This window comes from Aulonocara stuartgranti (genome assembly GCF_965226115.1).
Source record: "Aulonocara stuartgranti genome assembly, chromosome: 2".
Lineage (NCBI taxonomy): Eukaryota > Metazoa > Chordata > Actinopteri > Cichliformes > Cichlidae > Aulonocara > Aulonocara stuartgranti.
Window position 1 is genome coordinate 3,232,717 of NC_138940.1, and position 21,973 is coordinate 3,254,689.

The window sequence follows — 21,973 nt, forward strand, 5'->3', positions numbered from 1 at the left end:
GGGGAGTGAGTGTGCATCTGTGTCAGTGTACATGCGTATGTGTACGTGTGTTTGTGCATCCTGTGTTCAACTTAAGAGTGTCCTATCACCCAGTTAACCAACAGTCCTTCAGCCAACGGAGGTGTCCTTGAAGGATTTTCTTTCTTTCTCTCTGCCTGGCTTGTGGATAACCAAAGAACCCTTGTAATGCATTTCACTAGCTGGGCCCACATCCTCATTTTAGGTTTGACAGCATTTTAGTAGATTAAAAAAAGCGAATCAATAAATAATTTTGCAAAGTCATTTGGATTCGATTTCGGAGCAGTCCTGAGTCTGTCTTTGAAATTCTGTGGCTGAATAGATAAACATGAATTGAGCTGCAGTTTGGGAAAGCTCTCGAAGGGGACTGGCGATGGCTCCCAGGCTTGGCAGCTTGTAGTTGGAGGTGAATATGTCTTGTTAATATGTCCTTGTTTCCATTCTGTGAAATAAATGCATGAGGTCTAATATGACTACGTCATTTTACTGTTTTCAGCTGAGGCTATTAACTAACTATAAATACACCCAAATGTGTATTTCCTAAGCCTAAAAGAAGAACAAATGACAGAAACTGCATACATCACAGAAAACAGAATTTGTAACAGGATGTAAGGTTTGTTTTAAATTCATGCCATGGTCAACACTGTCATTAGCATCCGCATTTTACTCCTCAACATTTACCACAGGTGGCCAAGTCCAAGTATCAGGGCAGCTGACATTCTTAGAGAGGAAATAAAAACATATTTTCTTGAGCTGCTGCTCATTTCCTTTTCTTTACTAAGAAAATGGGAAAAAAGGTGTGGTGATTTACTAAAATGTGGAAACATGCAGAAACAAGCATACAGTATATAAGGGAAAGGGATTCTTCAACACAAAACAGCACAAAGTCAAGATTTCTTGTAATTTTCAAGTTGTCTTTGTCTGTCAAGATGATCCCACTCTGTTTCAACACTCTGGAGGCCAACCTTATGACTGATAGTGTTGAACATGCTACCTTCACTGTTCATCTGGTATAGACGAGTCTTTTTTTAGGCCTGACATTACTTTGTTCTCCACTTGTCCAGTTTGCTGTTTTTTTTTAAATTTTTTTATTTACTTAAAATGTTCTTTAAAAACACAAAAAGAGCACTCAAAGCGCTTTATACACCATGCTCACCTTTCATACTCATTCACACTCCGCTGGATGCATCATAGGGCAACTTGAGGTTAGTACTGTATCTTTCCCAAGCTACTAACATACTAGCATGCAATATTTGGCATGCAGGCTACAGCAGCCAGGGACTGAATTTAGAAACAGAAAAACAGGCTTCATCGAGGTCTTTATGTCTCTTGTGAAAATATATGCTGTACCTTCTAATAATACTTGCTAAAAGAAGAAGAAGTACAAGATGTATAATGTAAACAGAACTGGTCCTAGCATGCAACCCTGTGGAACTCCATAATTAACCTTAGTTTGTGAACAGGACTCTCTATTAAAATGAACAAATTGGAGACTATTAGATAGATATGAATCAAACCACTGGTGCACAGTACCATAAATATCTACAGCATGCTGTAATTGATGTGATAAAATATTATGGTCAACAGCATCAAACGTTGCACTGCGGTCCAGCAGGACAAGCACAGAGAGATGAGTGCACTGTTTCTGTATAGTGATGACTTCTGAAACCTGACTGAAACTCCTCAAATAAACTATTCCTCTGCAAATACCGTATTTTCCGGATTATGAAGCACACTTAAAATCCTTTGCTTTTCTTAAGAATCGACAATGCGCCTTACAATCCGGTGCGCCATATGTATGAATTCTGGTTGTGCTTTCTGACCTTATTTGGTACACGGCGCTCGAAAAATCTTTAAAAAAATCTTTTAGTAGGACTTTGGTAAGCTACACAGCTGCACCGCCTGATGGATTGTCGGAGCATTATGGCTACTGTAGTCAGGAGCCTCCCGGAGTAACCCGGGTCCAACACTATGTCTGCTTCAGGTCCCAAAGTCAAACGAACACTGCGGCATCGCTGAGAGTTAAAAACAGTCTAAATCCTTTCATCTTTAATAAAATGATCAGCATTGCTGCTTTACCAGGTTAAGTTTAAAATCCAATCAATTTATTAAATTTAATGGACTTAGAAGTTAGCTAGAAGTTAGCTCTCTAGTTTCCGCCTACACATGATTTACCATGTTCTGACAGAGATTTCTGAAACAAATTGAAATGTGCTGCTCTGCTATCACTTCCAACTTAAATGAAGACAGGAAACTAAACAGCAGTGACGTTTGTAGGGTTACTGAAGTTGGACTAGCTGGTATATAATGATGTGCTACTGGATCGCTAGCGACACAGCTATGTTAGCATAACATAAACACAGTGAAGCAGAAGGATGAACGCTAACTTTTTTCCACTTGATAAAAGTTAACGTGAGGGTTCCTGATGGTTAGGGACAAATGCAATCGTATGGCAGGATGCTGTAAACGGACCAAACTTCAGTCAGGAGAACAACTGAAATAATCCATCCACAATACGAAGTTAATCATCAATATACTGCAGCAAGATGGGAATAGAGCAGCACCGAGAGAATTCAACATTAATGAATCAATTGTACGGAAATGGAGGAAGTAAGAAGAATTAGGTAAGTACAGTTTAATTTATCTGTTTTATTTTAGTTAATGCGCCTTATAATCTGTTGCACATTATGTATGAACACTGTTAAATATCAACACTTCCCCGAGTTCGTTTGATTCCTCATAGGTATCTGATGGAAGACAACACACTGCTCAGTAGACCATTTTACACTTTTACTCTCTTACAAAATCACTTCAAGAAGAGAGATGTGTCCTGCATGACACTCTGCCGCGGCTCTCGAAATAGCGGTGCGCCCCTAACAGGTTTATTACCGGCTGTCCCACACTAGACCAAACAACAGCATTTCACAGGCATTCAGTAGTCACGTTGCATAGCGTACTCATAGGTTATTGTCTATTAGCGCCCTTATTATCAGGGCTATGTCCACTTAATACTACACTATATAATTATATGACACTTATTAATATAAAGCATAGCACTGAGACACTTCAGATAATTTTATCTTAACATTCCCCCTGTTGATCTGCCCCAATGGCAGAATCAGTTTCTTTTTTTGTAAACAGGGTTGAGTCCATCAGCTCAGCAATAGTACCTCCTACATGTGACCCATCCACATTTAGTCCCTGTTCCCTTATACCAGTTTGAACCCATCTCAATTACAATTCTTAACGAGATGGTTAGGCAAATTAAACCTTCCGTTTCTCCTGTGGATGTGATCCCTCCATGGCTCTTTAAAGATGTTTTCCCTTCAATTGGAACCTCAGTCCTTGCAATTATAAATAGCAGTATTACTTCCAGTGTGGTTCCTGATGGTTTTAAACATGCAATTGTAAACCCTTTATTAAAAAAACCTGGCCTCAACCCTTTAGCTTGCTCAAATTTTAGACCCATTTCAAGACTTCCATTCCTCCCAAAGTTATTGGAAAAAATAGTTTTTACCCAGCTGAATACATTTTTAGATACTAATGGTATCATGGAAGTTTTTCAGTCTATTTTAAACATCTACACTCCACTGAAACAGCACTTTTACGTGTTTTTAACGATATCTTTTTAGCTAGCGATTGAGGAAGTCCTGTGATCCTTGTGCTTTCAGACCTTACTGCAGCATTTGATACTGCTGACCACAATATTCTTATCTCTCGTTTGGAACACCTGGTTAGCATCAAAGGTGCAGCACTGGATTGGCTTCGTACATATTTGAGTGGTAGAACGTTTAGTGTTAAAGTTGAACATTTTGAGTCCACCTCAGCCCCCTTTCTTGTGGGGTGCCCCAGGGTTCAATCCTTGGCCCTCTTCTTTTTTCATTATACCTGCTTCCTTTGGGGTCTGTTTTTTGTACTCAGCCACACATAAGTCAAATATCTGGTGGTCTGCAAATCTCATTCTGACAAAGTGACAGTAAATTTAAATTAGGTCTCCGATCACAGAGACCTAAATATTAAATTTTTAATCAAATTAAACATGAAATATTTCACAATTTTTTGAAACAGTGATAGTTTGTGTGTTTAAAAAACGTGTTTTTGTTCAACACTACATTAATTTAAACAAATTGAGGTCAAATTCAGAGAGGAAGGTTAAAAACTATCCACAGCTTCATCTAAAGAGAGCCTGCGGTGAGTTGTTGTGAACTAGATTCATGTCCTGTTGATGCCCAGATGCATATGCATTCTGAGTAAACAGGCTTGGTGGGTGTGGGAAGCACCGAAGTAGCCAGTCACAGCTTGCATCTTGCAGTCCACTTGTGGCTTTGTTTGTTTTTCACAAGCACTGATTCTGGCACATACCAGAATACTTTAAAATGAACTTTTCTCTTTAAAAACACACTTTGATGCTAGAATTCTGCCAATAATTGGACACAGGATTACATGCAGGAAAGTTTTTGGCATGTCTTCATCTCTTGTTTGTAGCCCCTCGATGTCCCTTCCTGTCCTATCAACAGTATGTACGTTGCACCAGCTCAGCCCGCAGTGGTCTCAGTTATGTGCATCACATAATACACAGCTTTAATTCTCCACAGGGCTGTTAAGAATTTCCTAATCTACAATATTGTTCATGAGTATAATGTACTTTTTTATACACTGTTACTTACCAATATCGATATTGCACTTATGTGTTTCTTAAATATCTATAACACAGTTCACCCCGTGGTTATTATTTGTTCTGTATACAAGGAACACTGATTTATAACTTTATAATACTCTAAGTAAACAAAAATATATCTCTGATCTACATTAAAACCACCTTAATAATATTGTATCGTACCTTCTGTTGCTACCAGGGGGCAGGGATAGCTCAGTAGGTAGAGTGGTTGCCCCATGATCGGAAGGTCGGGGGTTCGATTCCCCTTAACAGCTACCCTGAGGTACCCCTGAGCAAGGTACCGTCCCTACACACTGCTCCCCGGGCGCCCAATGGCTGCCCACTGCTTCACTGAGTGAATGGGTTAAATGCAGAGAGCAATTTCCCCACGGGGCTCAATAAAGTACAATAATGTACACTTTCTACCAAAACCATTGTGAACTACTGGGAAATTGACACGGGACCTCTAGAGTTGCCTTGTTGTTTCTGGCACTGAAGTCTTAACAGGAGATACTTTGGGTTCTGTGGGTTTTGTGTGGGCTTGCAGTGCAGGGTTCTTGTGTTTTTGAAGACCAGACAAACACCTTGGATTCTCTATTATGTTTCCTAAAGTGTCTTTGTAGCATGGTAGGACCTTTTGCTTTCTTAGGGGAGGTGGCTGAAGTTAGTGAGTGCCTTTTCCATGAGAGGTTTGACTGGGCTTCAACAGTAAAGATCTCTGAAGAACTACAGTTTGGTGTCTAAATGTAAATATTACTGAAGCTGGATGGAAATGCTCTTGAAGGTTATGATATGCACGAGGACATTAGTTTTATGTTTACTTTCTAACAACAGCAACAACAACAACAGCAATAATAATAACAATAATAATTATTATTGTTATTATAAAATCATAAATCTAAAATACATTTAGAAAGAGGACAACACATACTCATATCTATCTTGTATGTTGTGTAAAAGAGTCAGCAAGCATAATTTTGTTGGTTATTTTATTTTAATGTATGCAGTCTAGTCACTTGGATGAGTGATGAAACGTTTCTCCCACTGAAAACGCTACGTCCAGATGAATAGAGTCAACTTTTGGAAATTTATTTAACTGGATGATTGACCATGGATCAAAAGATGCAGTCTAGTCTACTTCCTCACCTGAGGAATCCCTGCACCCATACCAGCTCCTCGGGTGAGGGAGGCTGGGGCCCAGTTGGTCCTTGCTCTGGTTTCCAGGCCGGCTGAGGCTCTGTCAGTTTCTGCACCCGTACCAGCTCCTCGGGTGAGAACGGCAGTTGCCCAGCCGTTGCCAGTGCCTGTCCCGGTCCCCAGGGTGAGGTCAGCCAGGCTACAGCCCGTCTCCGCACCCATACCTACTCCTCGGGTGGGAGCGGCTAGTGTCCGGCAGGTGCCTACAGCCTACAGCCGCTCAGGCAAGCCCGCCCAGCAGTCCTGCCTGTGTTCCAGAGGCTCAGGAGACTTAAGTCCACAACCATCATCACCACCATCACTACTGCATGCATTTCAGTCTATAGCTCAGTAATTAGCTCTGTTAGCAGCTCAGTCCATAGTTCAATTTCCTGTGTTACCGTTAGCTCAGCCCTTAGCCCACTGGGCAGCTCAGCTATCTCCGCAGCGTTCAGCTCAGTCATCTGCTCCACCACCTGCTCAGCCTTCTGTTCAGCCAGTGGTCTCTGCACGTACTGGTCCTGCATCTGCTCCAGCTGACGAGGCATGAGGCTGGACGGGCTCCTCGGGCCCCCCAGCTGGAGCAGATGCAGGACCAGTACATGCCTCATCAGCTGGAGGGCCCGAGGAGCCAGTCCAGCCTCCTTCTGTTCCACAACCTGCGGCTTCCACGCCGTTGCCTGCAGCGCCACCGCTTGGTCCTGCCTTGCCTGGTCCACGTCCGGCTCAGCCTGCTAAACATCGTCCACGCCTGGTTTGGCGTCAGCGGCCACCTTCAAGGCCTCCTGACCTGCTTCGTCGCCACTGCTGGCTCCGCGGTCAGCCCCCTGATCTGTTCAGTCATGGGCTGTTGAGCCGTCGGCCCCCTGGTCGGCCCCCTGGTCGGCCCCCTGAACTGTATAATCTCCTGTGCAGCTGTCCTCCGGGTCAGCCTCCTGAGTGGTGCTTTTGAACTTTCTTCGCCTGGAGTCATGGTTGCCACCCTGAAATGTTTATAGACTGTTTCCTCTGCTCCAGTGCCTTTCATGGACTTTTGTTTTGGACTATTTTGTGATTTTCCAGGACATCTTCACTACAATGCTTTCTTGATTGTAAACTTGTTAAACAAGTGTCCTCTGTAGTACAGTCTAGCTTTTATCAACTACAACAAATTTCTAAGGCTAAGTATTACATTACCGCATTACCGTGAATGGATCTTGAAAAACGTATCTATGCCTTTGTTACTTCAAGATTAGACTACTGCAACTCCCTTTACCTGGGCCTTAAATTTTAACCTATTGTGTTACTGGGTGTTCCCAGTTGATATTTCTGTGTTGATTTTACCTAACTTTTACACTAGGAGTGGAATATTTCTTTTAACATAGTGCTCCCAGGTTACTTAGTGCTTTGTTTTGTCTGGAAATGTATTTGTACTCTATTATCGTAACTAGGGATGGGTACCGGTGTCCGGTGCCATGATGGCAGCTGTTCTGACATAAACGATAGTAACCAGACCGAAAAGCAGCGCACATTTCGGTGCTTTATTTCGGTGCTTTTTTTTCCTGAGCTGTGATACACTTCTAGCCAATCATTTTACCTTTGCAAGCGTAGTAGGCGGGCCCAGGTACGTACGTTCTTTTAGAGCAGAGCTACAGATTAAAAATGCCCAAGGCGAAGCGGCCAAAGTCTGGCTGTACTTCACAGCAAAATATGCAAACTCAGCAGCCTGCAACAAGTGCTTTAAGCTGATACTGTGATACTGTCAAAGGAGGTAACACCTCAAATCCGATTAAATACCTGGCGACGCATAGCGGGCTTTTTTTTTAAAAGCCGAGAAATGCACCGTATTTGATAGCTTGCTGCGAGACCTCACACCGAGCGCATCTACTGCGGGTGTGGTGCCTGTTATCTGACCCGGAGTTAGCAATGTCCCCAAAAACCCGAAGAGGAGAGTCCTGGCCCCTAGCCCTGCCAGTGTAGCAGAAATGATGATGATGCAGCAGCAGCCGTTCTTCTCTGCGTGAGTAGCTTCATGTTGTTCGTGTGTAATTTACGTTGAGTAGGCTAACCACGTTATTACATTAATGCATGTAAGGTGAACTAGCAAACATCATCATAGCTACATGCGGCTGTCTTCTTGTTTGATGGCAGATGCTCCCTTCACCCTGGCCAAAAAGGCTAAAATGACCAAAGAAAATGAGGGAAACGGCTAAACATGAGAGGTTTTTGGACAAAGTTTGTGTTTTTTCCATTGTTTAAGCACTGCTTCCAGCCAAGAGTGATACCATATATGCCCCATAGATGCAGAAAAGGCTAACATTGTTATCTTTTTACAAAAAACCAGCTGAACATGAGAGGTTTTTGGACCAATTTTGTGTTCTCCATTCTTTAAGCACCGGTTTGAGCACCGTTTAAGCACCGGTACCGGTTTGGCACCGGTATCGGATAAAACGTAAACGATACCCATCCCTAATCGTAACCATGTACAGTGAATTTTATTTCATATTTTACTATTGAGAAGCACTTTGGTGTACCTCTGGTCTTTAAATGTGCTATATAAACAAAGTTTTGACTGCACACAGCATACACTTCCTGCAGTCAGTTTTTATCAGAACAATCAGCAGCATGTCAGTTGTGGCCTCTTTTCATATGTTCCCTCATTATTTCTCACCTCACAGAGAGTTAGTCAAAAAACTGCATCTTGCTGTTTGTACTTGGCTTCAACGTCATGACATGAAAACAAACAAACAAACAAACAAACAAACATTCATTTTTGGTCACTGATGTTTGAGAGTGAGGGTAAATTTTTCCACTTGGGTCTTTTGGTTTTAAACAAAACTGAATTTGGTTTGAGTCTAGCCGAGTGACTTTGACCAGAAGATGGCCAGTGTAAACAGAAAATATATTTAGCTTTTAGTTCTTTTAGTATTAAAAAAAGGGTTTATATAATGATATGAGTTAATTATTGGTTTACTTTAATGATACAAGATTAATAATATCAACTACAGCTAATGACTATTTGACTTTTTCCTTTTTGAGTTGTGCTAAACATAAAGCGTATTAAGCATCATCAGAATCAGAATCAGAATCAGAATGGGTTTATTGCCAGATGTTGAGGTTTACAACATTAGGAAATTGCTGTGCTTAAAATGACAAATTGGGCATTACGAACAAACAAAATTTGTTTTCAAATGTAAATTTAGTCGTATTCATGTGTAATTGTCTACCTGTATTTCCATGCCGATATTACGTTTTTGTTTCTGCAGAATCATCAATAGAAAATGATGATAAGCAACTAGATTCACTGTAAATGGTTTGGTAAATTTTACAGGAAGTGCATTTTCCTTGCTTCAGCCAATCACTACAGTGTCGACTTTGTAAACCTCTATCAGCTTGTCACAAAATCTTTTGAGTGGGAAGACATCAGTTGTGCAAGAGAAGGCTGAAGTATCACAATGATCGGAAGATTAATTCCTTTGATTCTTCTAAGTACATTGTGTGAGTTTACTTCTTCTACACTGTCAGATGTATCATTTTAAACAATATAAAACAAAATATTTGAGGCTTTGTAATATTCTACATTACATGATGAATATACCTTTTAAAAAAGGTTTTCTCTTTTGTTCTAACTGTTACTGTTTGTCTGTTTTCTTTAGCTGTGACTGAAATGAATGAGATTCCTCAGCAGATCTCTGTAACTGTGGCTAAACCTGGAGATAATGTGACTCTGACATGTGCGCTAAGTGATACAAAGTTGTTTTATTGGTTTAAGCTGAATTTTGGATATATGATTCAAACAGTTAGTAAAGGAACTTTACTTTATGAAAAAATATCACTCAATGGACAATTTATCAACTCAAGATTCAATGCCACAAAAGTGGGTAATGTGCTTTCTCTTACCATAAGAAATGTAAGCAAAGAAGATGAAGCAACATACTTCTGTCAAGCAGGATCATCACACAAGTTTAGTTTTATTAATGGCACAATTGTGGCAGTGATTGGTAAAGCATTTTCATTTTATCGTTTATGTCATAACTGTGTCTAAACCCAAACAATTACAATTAATACCATTAAATGTCTTTTTGTGAATCACACAGATCCTAAAACCCAGCAGAAATCTATCACTGTGAAACAAACTCCAGATATGGAGTCAGTCAATCTGAGTGAGCCTCTACAGTGTTCGCTCCTGTCTAAGGACAAAAATGGAAAACATCAGTCCCCAAATGAAGACAAAGTGCACTGGTTTAAAGGTGCATCAGAATCCCATCCAGGCAGCATTTACCACGGCAGTATCAAAAATAAAGAGGACGGGAGATGTGAATACAGTTTCTCCGAAACTATAACAAATTCACCTGATGCTGGGATGGACTACTGTGCTGTGGTGACATGTGGAGAGATCCTGTTTGGTAAAAGAACTAAAGTGGAGATAGGTATGTTTTAAAGTATTATTAACATCTTTATTAATAATTTATAATTCCTGTGAGTTTGTTCATGAATAAACAAGATATATTCTCAGGCCTCTAAAATGAATTTGAGTTAGATCGACTAGAAGTATTAACAGCTCAATTTACTTTAACAGAAGATAACCTGATACTGAGGTGGTTATGTATACAGCTTATGTTACTAAGGTTATACTGCCAGGTTCATAATAAACTCACTTAAGGTTAACATAGCATGCCAACCCATTAATCTTAATTCATTCTTGTGTGTAAAGAATAAAAAGTGCATTTGAGGTTGCTGAGAATAAATGTTGTCTGCACCCATTTTGTCATTAACTGCAGTTTTTAAAAATTACCATTGAACTTGTGATATGTAAACTATTGCTGGATGCATAAAAAATGATAAACATCTACAGGGTGGGCCATTTATATGGATACACTGTAATAACATGGGAATGGTTGGTGATATTAAAGTCCTGTTTGTGGCACATTAGTATATGTGAGGGGGCAAACTCCTCAAGATGGGTGGTGACCATGGTGGCCATTTAGAAGTCGGCCATCTTGGATATAACTTTTGTTTTTTCAAAAGGAAGAGGGTCATGTGACACATCAGACTTATTGGTAATGTCACAAGAAAAACAACGGTGTGCTTGGTTTCAATGTAACTTTATTCTTTCATAATGTTATGTATTTTAACTTATGATAATTTATCATTAAAGTACCATATAACTAGGAAATTCAATCAAGTAGTTGCAGCCTTAGATACTTTGTTTTTAGCTTTTCCTGACACAAGTCTTTGCTTCCTAAATACAGAGATGTTAAGTGTCTGCTGCGATGTTTTCTCCTTCCAGAGTTCCCAGTCGTTACTGTGCTTGGGGCACTGTTGACCTGCTCTGTGCTTGTGAATTTTGCCATGTTCACGAGGTTAATATTGTCTGGTGAAAATCAGTGCAAAGGTAATTCATATGTGTGTATATATATATATATATATATATATATATATATATATATATATATATATATATATATATATATATATATATATATATATATATATATACACACACACTTGAACATATATTTATTTAGCAAAGGCATTCACTCAATGCTGAAAACATTCCCCGGCAATTTACTTATTTTACTATTTACTGAGCCATAATGTCAGTTTCCTGTTCTTAGCTGACAGGAGTGGTACCCAGTATACAGTATAAATATATTTTAATATATATATACATGAGCTATACCCATATAAACAAATACGCCATCTAGGAGAGAAAAAAAAATCAGCATGAGAAACAGTATATACACTACAAGTCAAAGGTTTGGACACAGCTTTTCATTTAATGGTTGTTATTTATTTTTATGACTATTTACATTGTAGATTGTCACTGAAGGCATCAAAACTATAAATAACTATGAGTCAACACATATGGAATTATGTAGTAAACAAAAATAGTGTGAAATAAGTCAAAACATGTTTTATATTTTAGATTCTTTCAAATCTTCGCCCTTTGCTTTGAGTACTGCTTTGCACACTCTTTGCATTCTTTCAGTGAGCTTTGTGAGATACTTACCTGAAATGGTTTTCTAACAGTCTTGAAGGAGTTCCCAGAGATGCTGTTTTCAATTTTGAATAAATCCCCACAATTGTCACGAACAAAGCAGCCCTCACACCATCACACCTCCTCCTCCATGCTTCATGGTGGGAGCCACGCATGTAGAGACTGACCGTTCACCTTTTCTGCACTGCAAAGACATAGTGGGTGGAACCAGATCTCAAATTTGGAATCATCAGACCAAAGCACAGATTTCCACTTGTCTAATGTCTATTCCCTGTGTTTCTTGGCCCAAACAAATCTCTCTGCTTGTTGCCTTTCCTTAGAAGTGGTTTCTTAGCAGCTGTTTGACCATAAAGGCCTGATTCGCACACTCTTGGTCTGGGGCAGTCCTCATGAGCCCATTTTGTCGTAGCGTTTGATGGTTTTTGCGACTGAACTTGGGGACACATTTAAAGTTTTAGCGGTTTTCTAGACTGACTGACCTTCAGTTCCTAAAGTAATGATGGACTGTTGTTTCTCTTTACTTAGCTCATTGATTTTCACCATAATATGAATTCTAACAGCTGTCAAATACGGCTGTCAGATGTGTACCAACCTGACTTCTGCATAACACAACTGATGGTCCCATCCCCATTAGGAAGGGAAGTTATTAGGGTGGATGAGGTTCGCCCTGAGTTCCATGAAGGCTTTTGATGTTGTAGAGCAGGGGTCCCCAATCCCAGTCCACGAGGGCCAGTGTCCCTAGAGGTTTTAGATCTCACCCTGGGTCAACACACCTGAATCACATGATTAGTTCATTACCAGGCCTTTGGAGAAGTTCAAGACATGTTGAGAAGGTAATTTATCCATTTAAATCAGCTGTGATGGATCAAGGACACCTGCAGGGACACCGGCCCTCGTGGACTGGGATTGGGGACCCCTGTTGTAGAGCTATTTTGGTTGACACGTCTCTACAATGTTGTGTGGAGATCAAGGGTGGTACTTCTGAATTGGCAGATGGTGGTTCCCATTTTTAAGAAGGGGGACCAGAGGGTGTGTTCCAACTATAGGGGCATCATACTCCTCAGCCTCCCTGGGAAAGTCTATGCCAGGCAGCTGGAGAGTCCGTCCGTTAGTTGAACCTTGGATACAGGAGGAACAATGCGGTTTTTGTCTCGGTTGTGGAACACTGGACCAGCTCTTTATCCTCTCAAGGATACTCGAGGGTGCATGGGAATTCGCCCTACCAGTCTACATGTGTTTTGTGGACTTGGAGAAGGCATTTGACTGTGTCCTTTGCAGTATCCTGTGGGAGGTGCTTCGGGAGTATGGGGTGTCTGGCCCATTGCAATGTGCCATTTGATCCTTATACAACCGTTGCAAGAGCTTGGTCCGGATAGCCAGCAAAAAGTTCATTTCCGGTGGGTGATGGACTGAGGGCTATCCTTTGTCAGTCTGTTCATAAGTTTTATGGACAGGATTTCTAGGCTTAGCCAAGTGGTGGAAGGCTTTCACTTGGGTGGTCTCAGAATCTCATCTCTGCTTTTTGCGGATAATGGAACCAAGTATGAAGAGGTTGGAATGAGAATCAGCACCTCCAAATCTGAGGTCATGTTCCTCAACCAGAAAAGGGTGGAGTGCCAACTCCGGATCAGGGACAAGTTCCTGCCCCAAGTGGAACAGTTTAAGTATCTCGGTAGTGACCGAAAGAATGAGATTGCAGATACAAGCGGCAGAAATGAATTTCCCTCCAAGGGTGGCTGTCCTCTCCCATAGAGATGGGGTGAAAAGTTCAGCCATCTGGGACGGGGTCAGATTAGAACAGCTGCTCCTCTACATTGAAAGGAGCCAGTTGAGGTGGCATTGACAAGGATGCCTCCTGGGTAAGGTGTTCCGGGCATGTCCCACCGGGATGAGGCCCAGGGGCAGACCCAGGACATGCTGGAGAGATTATGTCTCTCAGCTGGCCTTGGAACGCCTGGGTGTTCCCCCGGACAAACTGGAGAAGGTGGCTGGGGAGGTCTGGGCTTCTCTGCTTAAGCTGCTGCCCCCGCGACTCAGCTTCAGATAAGTGGAAGAAGATGGATGGATGGAAGTTTCTTGCTTCTGGAAAAGAGACCAATGATATTTTAAACCAATGAGTCATGTTAAATAAAATGTGTGGATTTTCAGCATATTTCTGTAGGATGTTTCTGTTCGACTCTATTGTGTGGGGTGAACTGTTAAAATTCACCTCTGTCAGATTTTAATTTTAAATCAATTCCTAGCAGTTCATGGAAATTTTCCAGACTAATTTTTTATTTTGTAAAACTATTGTTAGCATTTTCACCACAATTCTGCATAGAAATAAACAAAAACAAAAATTGGCAGTGATAAATGCTCAAACAATTGGTTCTTGATTTTGACGTGACAAGCACTTAAAATAATCCTTTAAAAAACATTTTTAATGTCTTCTTTCTATGAATAGGAAAAGTACCAGTCTTCAATGATGTTGGACAAGAAAGATCACCTGCCAACCAAATAAATGATGAGGTACACACACACACACCCCTATAGCAATCTATCTATATTGAAATGCATGACTTGACTTTGATCATAATATTGGATAGGATGAAACACACAGAACGAGGAAGCTAAAGATTTTGTAAAAGAAATAGAAAGCAGTTTGATGTTGTGAAATACAAGAAAGGGCAAAAAAAGAAAACCTAGAAAAACTAGGTTTGATCTGAAAAGTAGGTGTCAAATGATGGTCTAGTAATCAATCACATCTGACATCTCACCAGTCCTTTAAAGTAAACAATGACATGTTTACTTTAGTGTAATATCACTTTAGATGTGTGTTTTCATGATCATAACTAAACAGCTGCAATTACCATTGCATGGAAACATGAAGTCATGTCAAACAAGACTGTTGCCTAAAGACAAACAATAAAAAAAAAAAATGTCTGTGCATTGTTCTCTGTGTTGTTTGTGTTTATGTGTTCTAGGTGTTTAAAAATATTTTCAAAAGTTTGTTCATTTCTGTTAATAATTTACAGGAGGGTGAAGAAGTAGAATTAAACTACGTGGCTCTGGATTTCCCCTCAAGAAAATCTTCAAGATGGAAGAGTAAGAATGAGTCACCAGAGTGCACCATATACTCTGGCATCGGAGAGGGCCAGTAAAAGGCTGTCCCCATGAAAAAGGCAGAGTGGGGTTTTTTGTTGTTGTGTTATTGCCGTAAGTCAAATTGTTTTAATTGCCTTTATGAAGATTTTTTGCCAGGATTCTTGTTCAGGTACTCTAGACTGATTAAATAGGTAGAGTTGTTACCATATATATGCAATGTATGTTTATTGTGTGGCAGACTGGTGCCTGTGCAAAAAGATGTTTTTTTAGTCTTTATACAGCATGTTTGTACTTTATGGTCTTGTAACCTCTTACTTCTTTGCTTGTTATACCTAAAGCTAAATAGCATCATGCTTATCTGCTCACTGTGGAAATACATTTATAAAAAAATTATAGAAATAAAAAATATTGATTGTATCCACCATTGGGTTTGTTATTCAAAAAAGTGATGCATTACACATTACTGGTTATTTTTCTTAAAAGTAATGTAGTATATTACTTATTTACAACTTGAAACTGAATGACATGGTCAGATAAATACAAAATATTTAACGACATAAAAAAAAGGTCTCGATGCATGCTCAATTATTCAGGTAAGTAAATCTCCAGAAGTTGATTCTGTTTATCTGGATGTAGCGTTTTCAGTGGAGGAAACGTTTCATCACTCATCCAGGTGACTTCTTCAGTCTCAGCTGACTGCAGGTTTCCCCAATCTTATAAACAGTATGTTTGCATAATAACCGAAACCAGCCCACTGAAGGAACGATGGGCTGGAAAGTCAATTCCTTCATCATAGTTATGCAAATTCTCATGACCATTCATCGACAGCCACTGATCAAAGACCACTGATTAATGGCCATGAGTACTATTCTGCACAGACATTTTTTATTTTTAGTACTATTCTGCCCTTTCACTTAACCATCATCTCATGTAGAAAAAAACACACTGTTGTTCCTTTCTGGCAGATTTATTCAATTGGATGCATAGCATGGCTTTTTGAAATACATGAAAGGATGAATGGCAAAACTGTAAACATAACACAAAATATCCCGTGTGAGCAGGATGTTTTTTACAATCAGAAGATGATATGACCTGTTACTATGCAAAGCAAAGCAGAACTTAATAAGCTAACATTTGAGGTTAGATAGTGCTACTTAGCGTCTAGCCTAATATCAAATGAAGCACATCATTAGATGAATTCACTTGCTCAAACTATCACAAGCAACTCACAGCAGTTAGTGCCAAACACACACTGGTAAAACACAACATTACTGCCAACTTACAGACTGTGATGGCTTAAGAGGTAGCATAGGCAGGCACAGGAGTAGCAAACTGTCCTTCTCCCATTAGACAGGAAGTAGTGAGAGATAGCCCTTTTGGTAGGATGTCAAAATAAAACGAACAGTGGCCCAGAAACAAATAAAGATTGCATGAACTTATATAACACCACATAACATGTGGGGCGACTCTTAAGGAGCCAGAACAAATACCATTCACAGAGAGTTGGGGAATGGCTGCAATCACAGCATTGTAAGATGGTGACAGATGTACCCTTAGGCCCCCTCCTCGATTCAGAGATGGTCTTTCCCTTTTCACGTAAATGGCCTCCTTGACTCCGCCCTCAAACCAGCGTTCCTCCCTGTCCAGGATGTTACATCCTCATCATTGAAAGAGTGTCCGCTGGCCTGTAGGTGTAAATAGACTGCAGAGTCCTGGCCTGACGAGGTAGCTCTTCTGTGTTGTGCCATCCTCTTCGCCAGAGGTTGTTTGGTTTCCCTGATGTATAAATCCTGGCAATCCTGGCACGTAACAGTGTACATTATGTTACTCTGTTTATGTTGGGGGACACGACCCTTGGGGTGGACCAATTTTTGGCGCAGTGTCTTTTGGCGTTTAAAAGCCACAGAGACCCGGTGTTTAGAAAAATGTGTCTCAACTGTTCCGATACTCCTGACACATGCGGGATCACTACAGGTTTTTGCTTTGTCAGCAGTTGTCCTTCTCTCTTGAATCGGCTGGAGCTTTTTTTTGGCGCCTTCACACACAAGAGCACAGTGCAGCAAACATACATCCAATACAATAATAACAATAACAATAATAATAATAACAGCAATAGTAATACTACAGGTCCACACTGCTCACGGACCCCAAGTCCCCGGAACCGGTTCCGTGACAGTACCAGAGTGCTGTAAACAAATAATAGTGTTCAATTTAAATGTAAAAACTGTGGGTAACTGGTGGACTAACACTTCTGACATACATTAAATTGAGTCAACATTTTTGTAAGTAAAATGATAAATTACAAATTAAAAAATGCACAGAAAATTGAGTAATGTGTATGTATAATCCAAATGAGATGTAATCCACAGGAGGTATCTTTTTCACGTTTGCTTTTTATTTTTAGTTTCTGTGTGGGGAGCTAACATTTTGAACCCCTCCCACAGAGTCTACGTTTTTTTTTAACAGTAGCAGGTATCAGAAATATTTCACTTCTGAAATAAAAGTTGGTCTATGACAATTTCCATTGTAGCAATGTGGTTTCCTTCATTGTTTGTACAAGGAAAGAAATGTTCAAATTCAAATTCAAATTTTTATTTGTCACGTACACAGTCATACACAGTACGATATGTAGTGAAATGCTTGGACAACTGCTCGTGACCTAAAGAAAACAAAAAAGGAAAAGGCTATGAATAAGATAGGAAATAAATATAAAAAATTAAAAAGGGTAATTTAACTAGGAAGGAATAAAATATAAATTAAGGTTAAAAATGAAATAACTGTACAACACACTGGGAAAGAATAAGATAAAATATATAAATTAAATTGAAAATAAAATAACTCTACAACAAAATACACAATACACAATATAGAACTATATAAGAATGTATGAACAAAATACACAAGAAGTATAAATAAATATATACACAATAACAGCAGCAGTGATTTAAGTGATGAAGTGAAAACAATGTCCAGAATGTCCAGTGTGTGTGTAAGAACTATATGTGTGGGTCAGGACTGTGTGGTGGTGTGATTGTGATTGAGAGACCGTATCGCCTGCGGGAAGAAGCTCCTCCTCAGTCTCTCTGTGTTGGTCTTCAGGGAGCGGAATCGCTTTCCTGACCTCAGCAGAGAGAACAGTCTGTTGTTGGGATGGCTGAGGTCCTTCACGATCTTCCTGGCCTTGGTCCAGCACCGCCTGCTGTAGATTGAGTGCAGGTCAGGGAGCTCGGAGCGGATGGTGCGCTCAGCTGACCGCACAACCCTCTGTAGAGCTCGTCTGTCCTGCATGGTGCTGTTCCCGAACCAGGTTAAGATGTTTCCCGTCAGGATGCTCTCTATGGTGCACGAGTAAAAGTTCCTGAGCACCTTGGAGGGCAGTTGGAAGTCTCTCAAGCATCTGAGGTGGTAGAGACGCTGTCGGGCCTTTTTCACCACGGAGTGATTGTGCTATCCTCCACATTGTCGTCAAGTTTTTTGCTTATCAAAGTCAAGAGTCTAAGGACCTCAAGGACATTTGTGGTAAGTTTAATTTGCCATCTCTGACTTGGTTTAACTTAAATTGTGTGTAGAAATCAAAGGTTGTACAGTTTAACCACCTGTGTGGTTGTTAGGTCTGAATATTGTTTTTTAGTCCCCCACACTCACCTTAAAGGAAACCAAACAACATTCATCGTGGTTTCTAATACTTGACACGTCTTTTTTCTTAGCTCCTCAGTCACACAAGTCAAATATCTGGTGGTCTGTAAACCTCATTCAGAGAAAGCGACAGTAAGATTAAATCACACGAATCTAAATATAACATATTTAACCTCATGAATCATAAAAACTTTCCCTCAATGGAGAATTATCTTTAACTTTCAAACAGTTGTAGTTGTGTGCCTAAAAAGTGTTTTTGTACAACGTTATATTACTTGAAACAAAATGAGGCCATATTCAGGAAGGAAGGTCTAGAACTATCGACAGCTTTAGCTAAAAAGAGCCTGTGGTGAGTTCTTATGAACTAGATTCATGTCCTGTTGATGCCCAGATGCATATGCATTCTGAGTGAACAGGCTTGTTGGGTGTGGGAAGCACCGAAGTAGCCAGTCACAGCTTGCATCTTGTGGTCCACATGTGGCTGTGCTTGTTTTTTCACAAACACTGATACTGGCACATACCGCAATACTTGAAAATGAAAAAGTACAGGACTCCTGCTGATTCAGTCAAACTATTTTTACACAGCTGCCTGTGCACCACCAATGTGATCGCTTTTAATGATCACTGCTTCCACACAGTTGTGTTCACAAGTTCAGTTGTGTTCACATAATACACAGCTTTAATTCCCCACAGGGCTGTTTAGAACTTTCTAATGTACGACATTGAAATAATAGTATTTTCTTTATACCTTATATATTTAGTAATATGAGGATAATATACTTTTTCATACACTTATACTTAGCAGTATCAATAATACTGTAAACATACACGGCAGACCCAGTGGCATTTTGATCATCTTTATTTTACCAGTTGCCGTACACACACACAGAGCTACAGCTCTCCCGCTGCCAGTTCAACATAATAGCAACCAAATTCGCCAAAAACTCAAAACTTTTAAGCCGGCGAGGCGTGATTGCAGATGCTGCTCAGGTGCGTCAATCGCACCTGGAGCAGCATATAATTTGGATCATCCAAATTATACACTTTGATTAAAAGTCATTTTAAGAGCAATGGAATATAAATCCCTATTTCATGTTTTATATGAAACAAGGCCAGCAGAGAAAAAAAAAATGTAGATCGGTTATCAGTTTCTTATCCGTATATTGATCGACATGGAAACAAGAAGTAAAGCCTCAGAAATCTGTTGTAGTGCTTTGCTTCGTGAGAGGAATGCAATATTTTTCTATTACAGAGAGAAAATCCAGGCTTTGCTGTCAGAATCACACAATATCAGCTATGTATTGAAAAAAATCTGTCAATAACAGGTCACGGTAACTTGGAAAATATGTAGCACTAATTAAAGAAATCTGATTTGTAGGATGTTAAGCTGCACACAGCATATACTTCTTGCAGTCAGTTTTTATCAAGACCATGAGTACGTGTCTGTTGTGGCCTCTTTTCATGTTTCCCCTCATTATTTCTCACCTTGCAGAAAATTACTCAGAAAGCTGCATGTTCTTCTGCTGTGAGTACTTGCCTTCAATGTCATGTCATAAAACAAACAAACAACCCCCCCCCCCAAAAAAAATTGTGTTTGTTCATCTCATCTCATTGATTATGACTATTATTAATTCTGGGTTTATATATCGTTATGACTTCTAGTGTAATGTTTCTGTTTTGTACTTCCTTTTTTTTTTTTTTTTTTTTTTTTTTCTTCTAAATGACATCAGAAACAGCAGTATGCGACATTACGTGATGGCAGAGCTTCAGTTCATCCTTTGTCTTTTTTTTTTTTTTTTTTTTTTTTTTTAATAAATAGGACAGGGGGAATGAATGAGAGAGAGAGGGGGAGAGAAAGAAAGAAAACCAAAGGGGAGAAGAGACGGTGAGAAGGGGGGGAAGAGAGAGAAAAAATAAAAAATAAAAAACTCCTGGGTCACCTGTATGGAGAAAAAAACAACAACAAACAAACAAAAACAAACAGAGGAGACAGCAAACAACAAAGAGCAACATAATAATAGAGAAAACAAAGCACCATCACAATAAACTAGCTAGTCATAGATATCAGTATTTACTAAGTAATAAACGATATTGTGCAGCACGCAAGATAGACAGCGCACAATGTGCTTTGAGGCAGCAGCCAAGAAAGCTGTAGTCCGCGTCTGTGAATACCCATGTGTGCATACCTGTGTGGATCAGCATGCTTGCATTCCAAAGGTTTCTCCATGTAATGATCTGCTAGGGAGTGTGGGGGGGCCACAGCCCCGTCCTCCAGGGTGTGAAGCGGGTATGGAGGAGATCAAAACTCCAGACATCCAGAGGCCCCCAGAACACAAGAGACCATGGAAGACCAACAGAGGGGCAGCCGCGCCACTGTCCCAGTAAGAGCTGAGGAGAGTCCCAGATGAGGGCTCGCCCAGCAGCCGCGGAGCAGAAGTCAGGGGGAGTTGCAGTGACGCGCCCGTGAGCTCCGCCGGCCCCCAGCTGCGCCTGAGTGACCGAGCCCCAGGCCGAGAGGCTGGGGGCACCCCACCTCCAAAGGGGCCCGAGCGAGCCCCAGGCCCCAGGCCCCGACAAGCGGCCGCCAAGGAGTGAGCCGGTGTGTACCCGGACGCCCACCCCCAGACACAAAGAACCACCAACACACCGACACCTGAGGGAGTCCGCCACCGGCAGGGGAAGTGGTGGTGGGTGGAGATAGGCCTCCAAACCTTGGAGGGCCTGAGGTGTCCCCAGAGAGGTGGCGTCTGATACCCAACCTGACATATAGACACAGACATACAGGCACACACAGACACAAACATCCATTCCCACCCTCATGCTCTCATATGCACTCACTCCACACTCAACCAACGTGGAGACAGACATAAAGAGACGCTGTACACACGATCACACTCCCCAAGCGTACTCTACAAACCGGGTCTAGGTACCCTTGCCCCTGGAGGGGGGAATTGCACCCAGACCCAGGTGGTGTTACCCTTTTCCCTGCGGTGGGGAGAGGCAGACCACCCCGACTCCGCAGCAGCAGGGAGGCCCCACACCCCAGACCGCAGTCGGACGGCCAACTCCTCCTACTAGCCCTCCCGCTCCAGCAGGCCGCAGAGAATGGGGGTGGGAGAAGACTCCAAACCTCCCTCCACCCGCTCATTGTAGTGTTGATGCATATGTGTTCTAAGGTGCAATTAAAACCCAGGAGGGCATGGAGCTACCTGCCAAGGAGCAGCAGGTAAGCGCATAGTCCCTCCTGCTAACCCTCAATGACTAAGTGTATTTAAAATTGAGAGGTGGGCAACGACGTCAGGGGTGGGGTGTACACCCTGATGGTAATTTGGACTCCGTGATTGTGCCCACCCCCAAGATCCTATATGTATGTGTAATGAGAGTGTGAATAATGTGAATGTCTAAGTTGTGGGATAAAATTG

General features: G+C 41.0%; 1 protein-coding gene across 2 annotated transcripts; it reads left to right on the forward strand.

Annotated features, from left to right (window-relative positions):
* Positions 1–1,182: 1,182 nt before the first annotated feature.
* On the forward strand, positions 1,183–15,281 carry LOC309712857 (uncharacterized protein). Of its 2 annotated transcripts, XM_082544013.1 has the most exons (7): positions 2,625–2,642; positions 9,185–9,328; positions 9,487–9,831; positions 9,928–10,260; positions 11,121–11,225; positions 14,275–14,339; positions 14,846–15,281. In XM_082544013.1, exons 2-7 carry the CDS (start codon positions 9,286–9,288, stop codon positions 14,969–14,971), a joined length of 1,017 nt encoding a protein of 338 aa, XP_082400139.1. In that variant the 5' UTR covers positions 2,625–2,642; positions 9,185–9,285; the 3' UTR covers positions 14,972–15,281. The 2 variants fall into 2 exon arrangements, with proteins under 2 accessions (XP_082400140.1, XP_082400139.1); XM_082544014.1 differs by lacking the exons at positions 9,185–9,328; positions 9,487–9,831 and adding an exon at positions 1,183–1,223 and having other exon boundaries at positions 2,475–2,642.
* The last annotated feature ends 6,692 nt before the right edge of the window (positions 15,282–21,973 follow it).

Bases quoted from the DNA above. Each gene is read 5' to 3' on its own strand.
- LOC309712857 (XM_082544013.1), top strand. From the start codon at position 9,286: ATGATCGGAAGATTAATTCCTTTGATTCTTCTAAGTACATTGT. The intron at 10,261-11,120 runs GTATGTTTTAAA...TTCTCCTTCCAG, and splicing joins AAGAACTAAAGTGGAGATAG to AGTTCCCAGTCGTTACTGTG. The intron at 14,340-14,845 runs GTACACACACAC...AATAATTTACAG, and splicing joins CCAACCAAATAAATGATGAG to GAGGGTGAAGAAGTAGAATT.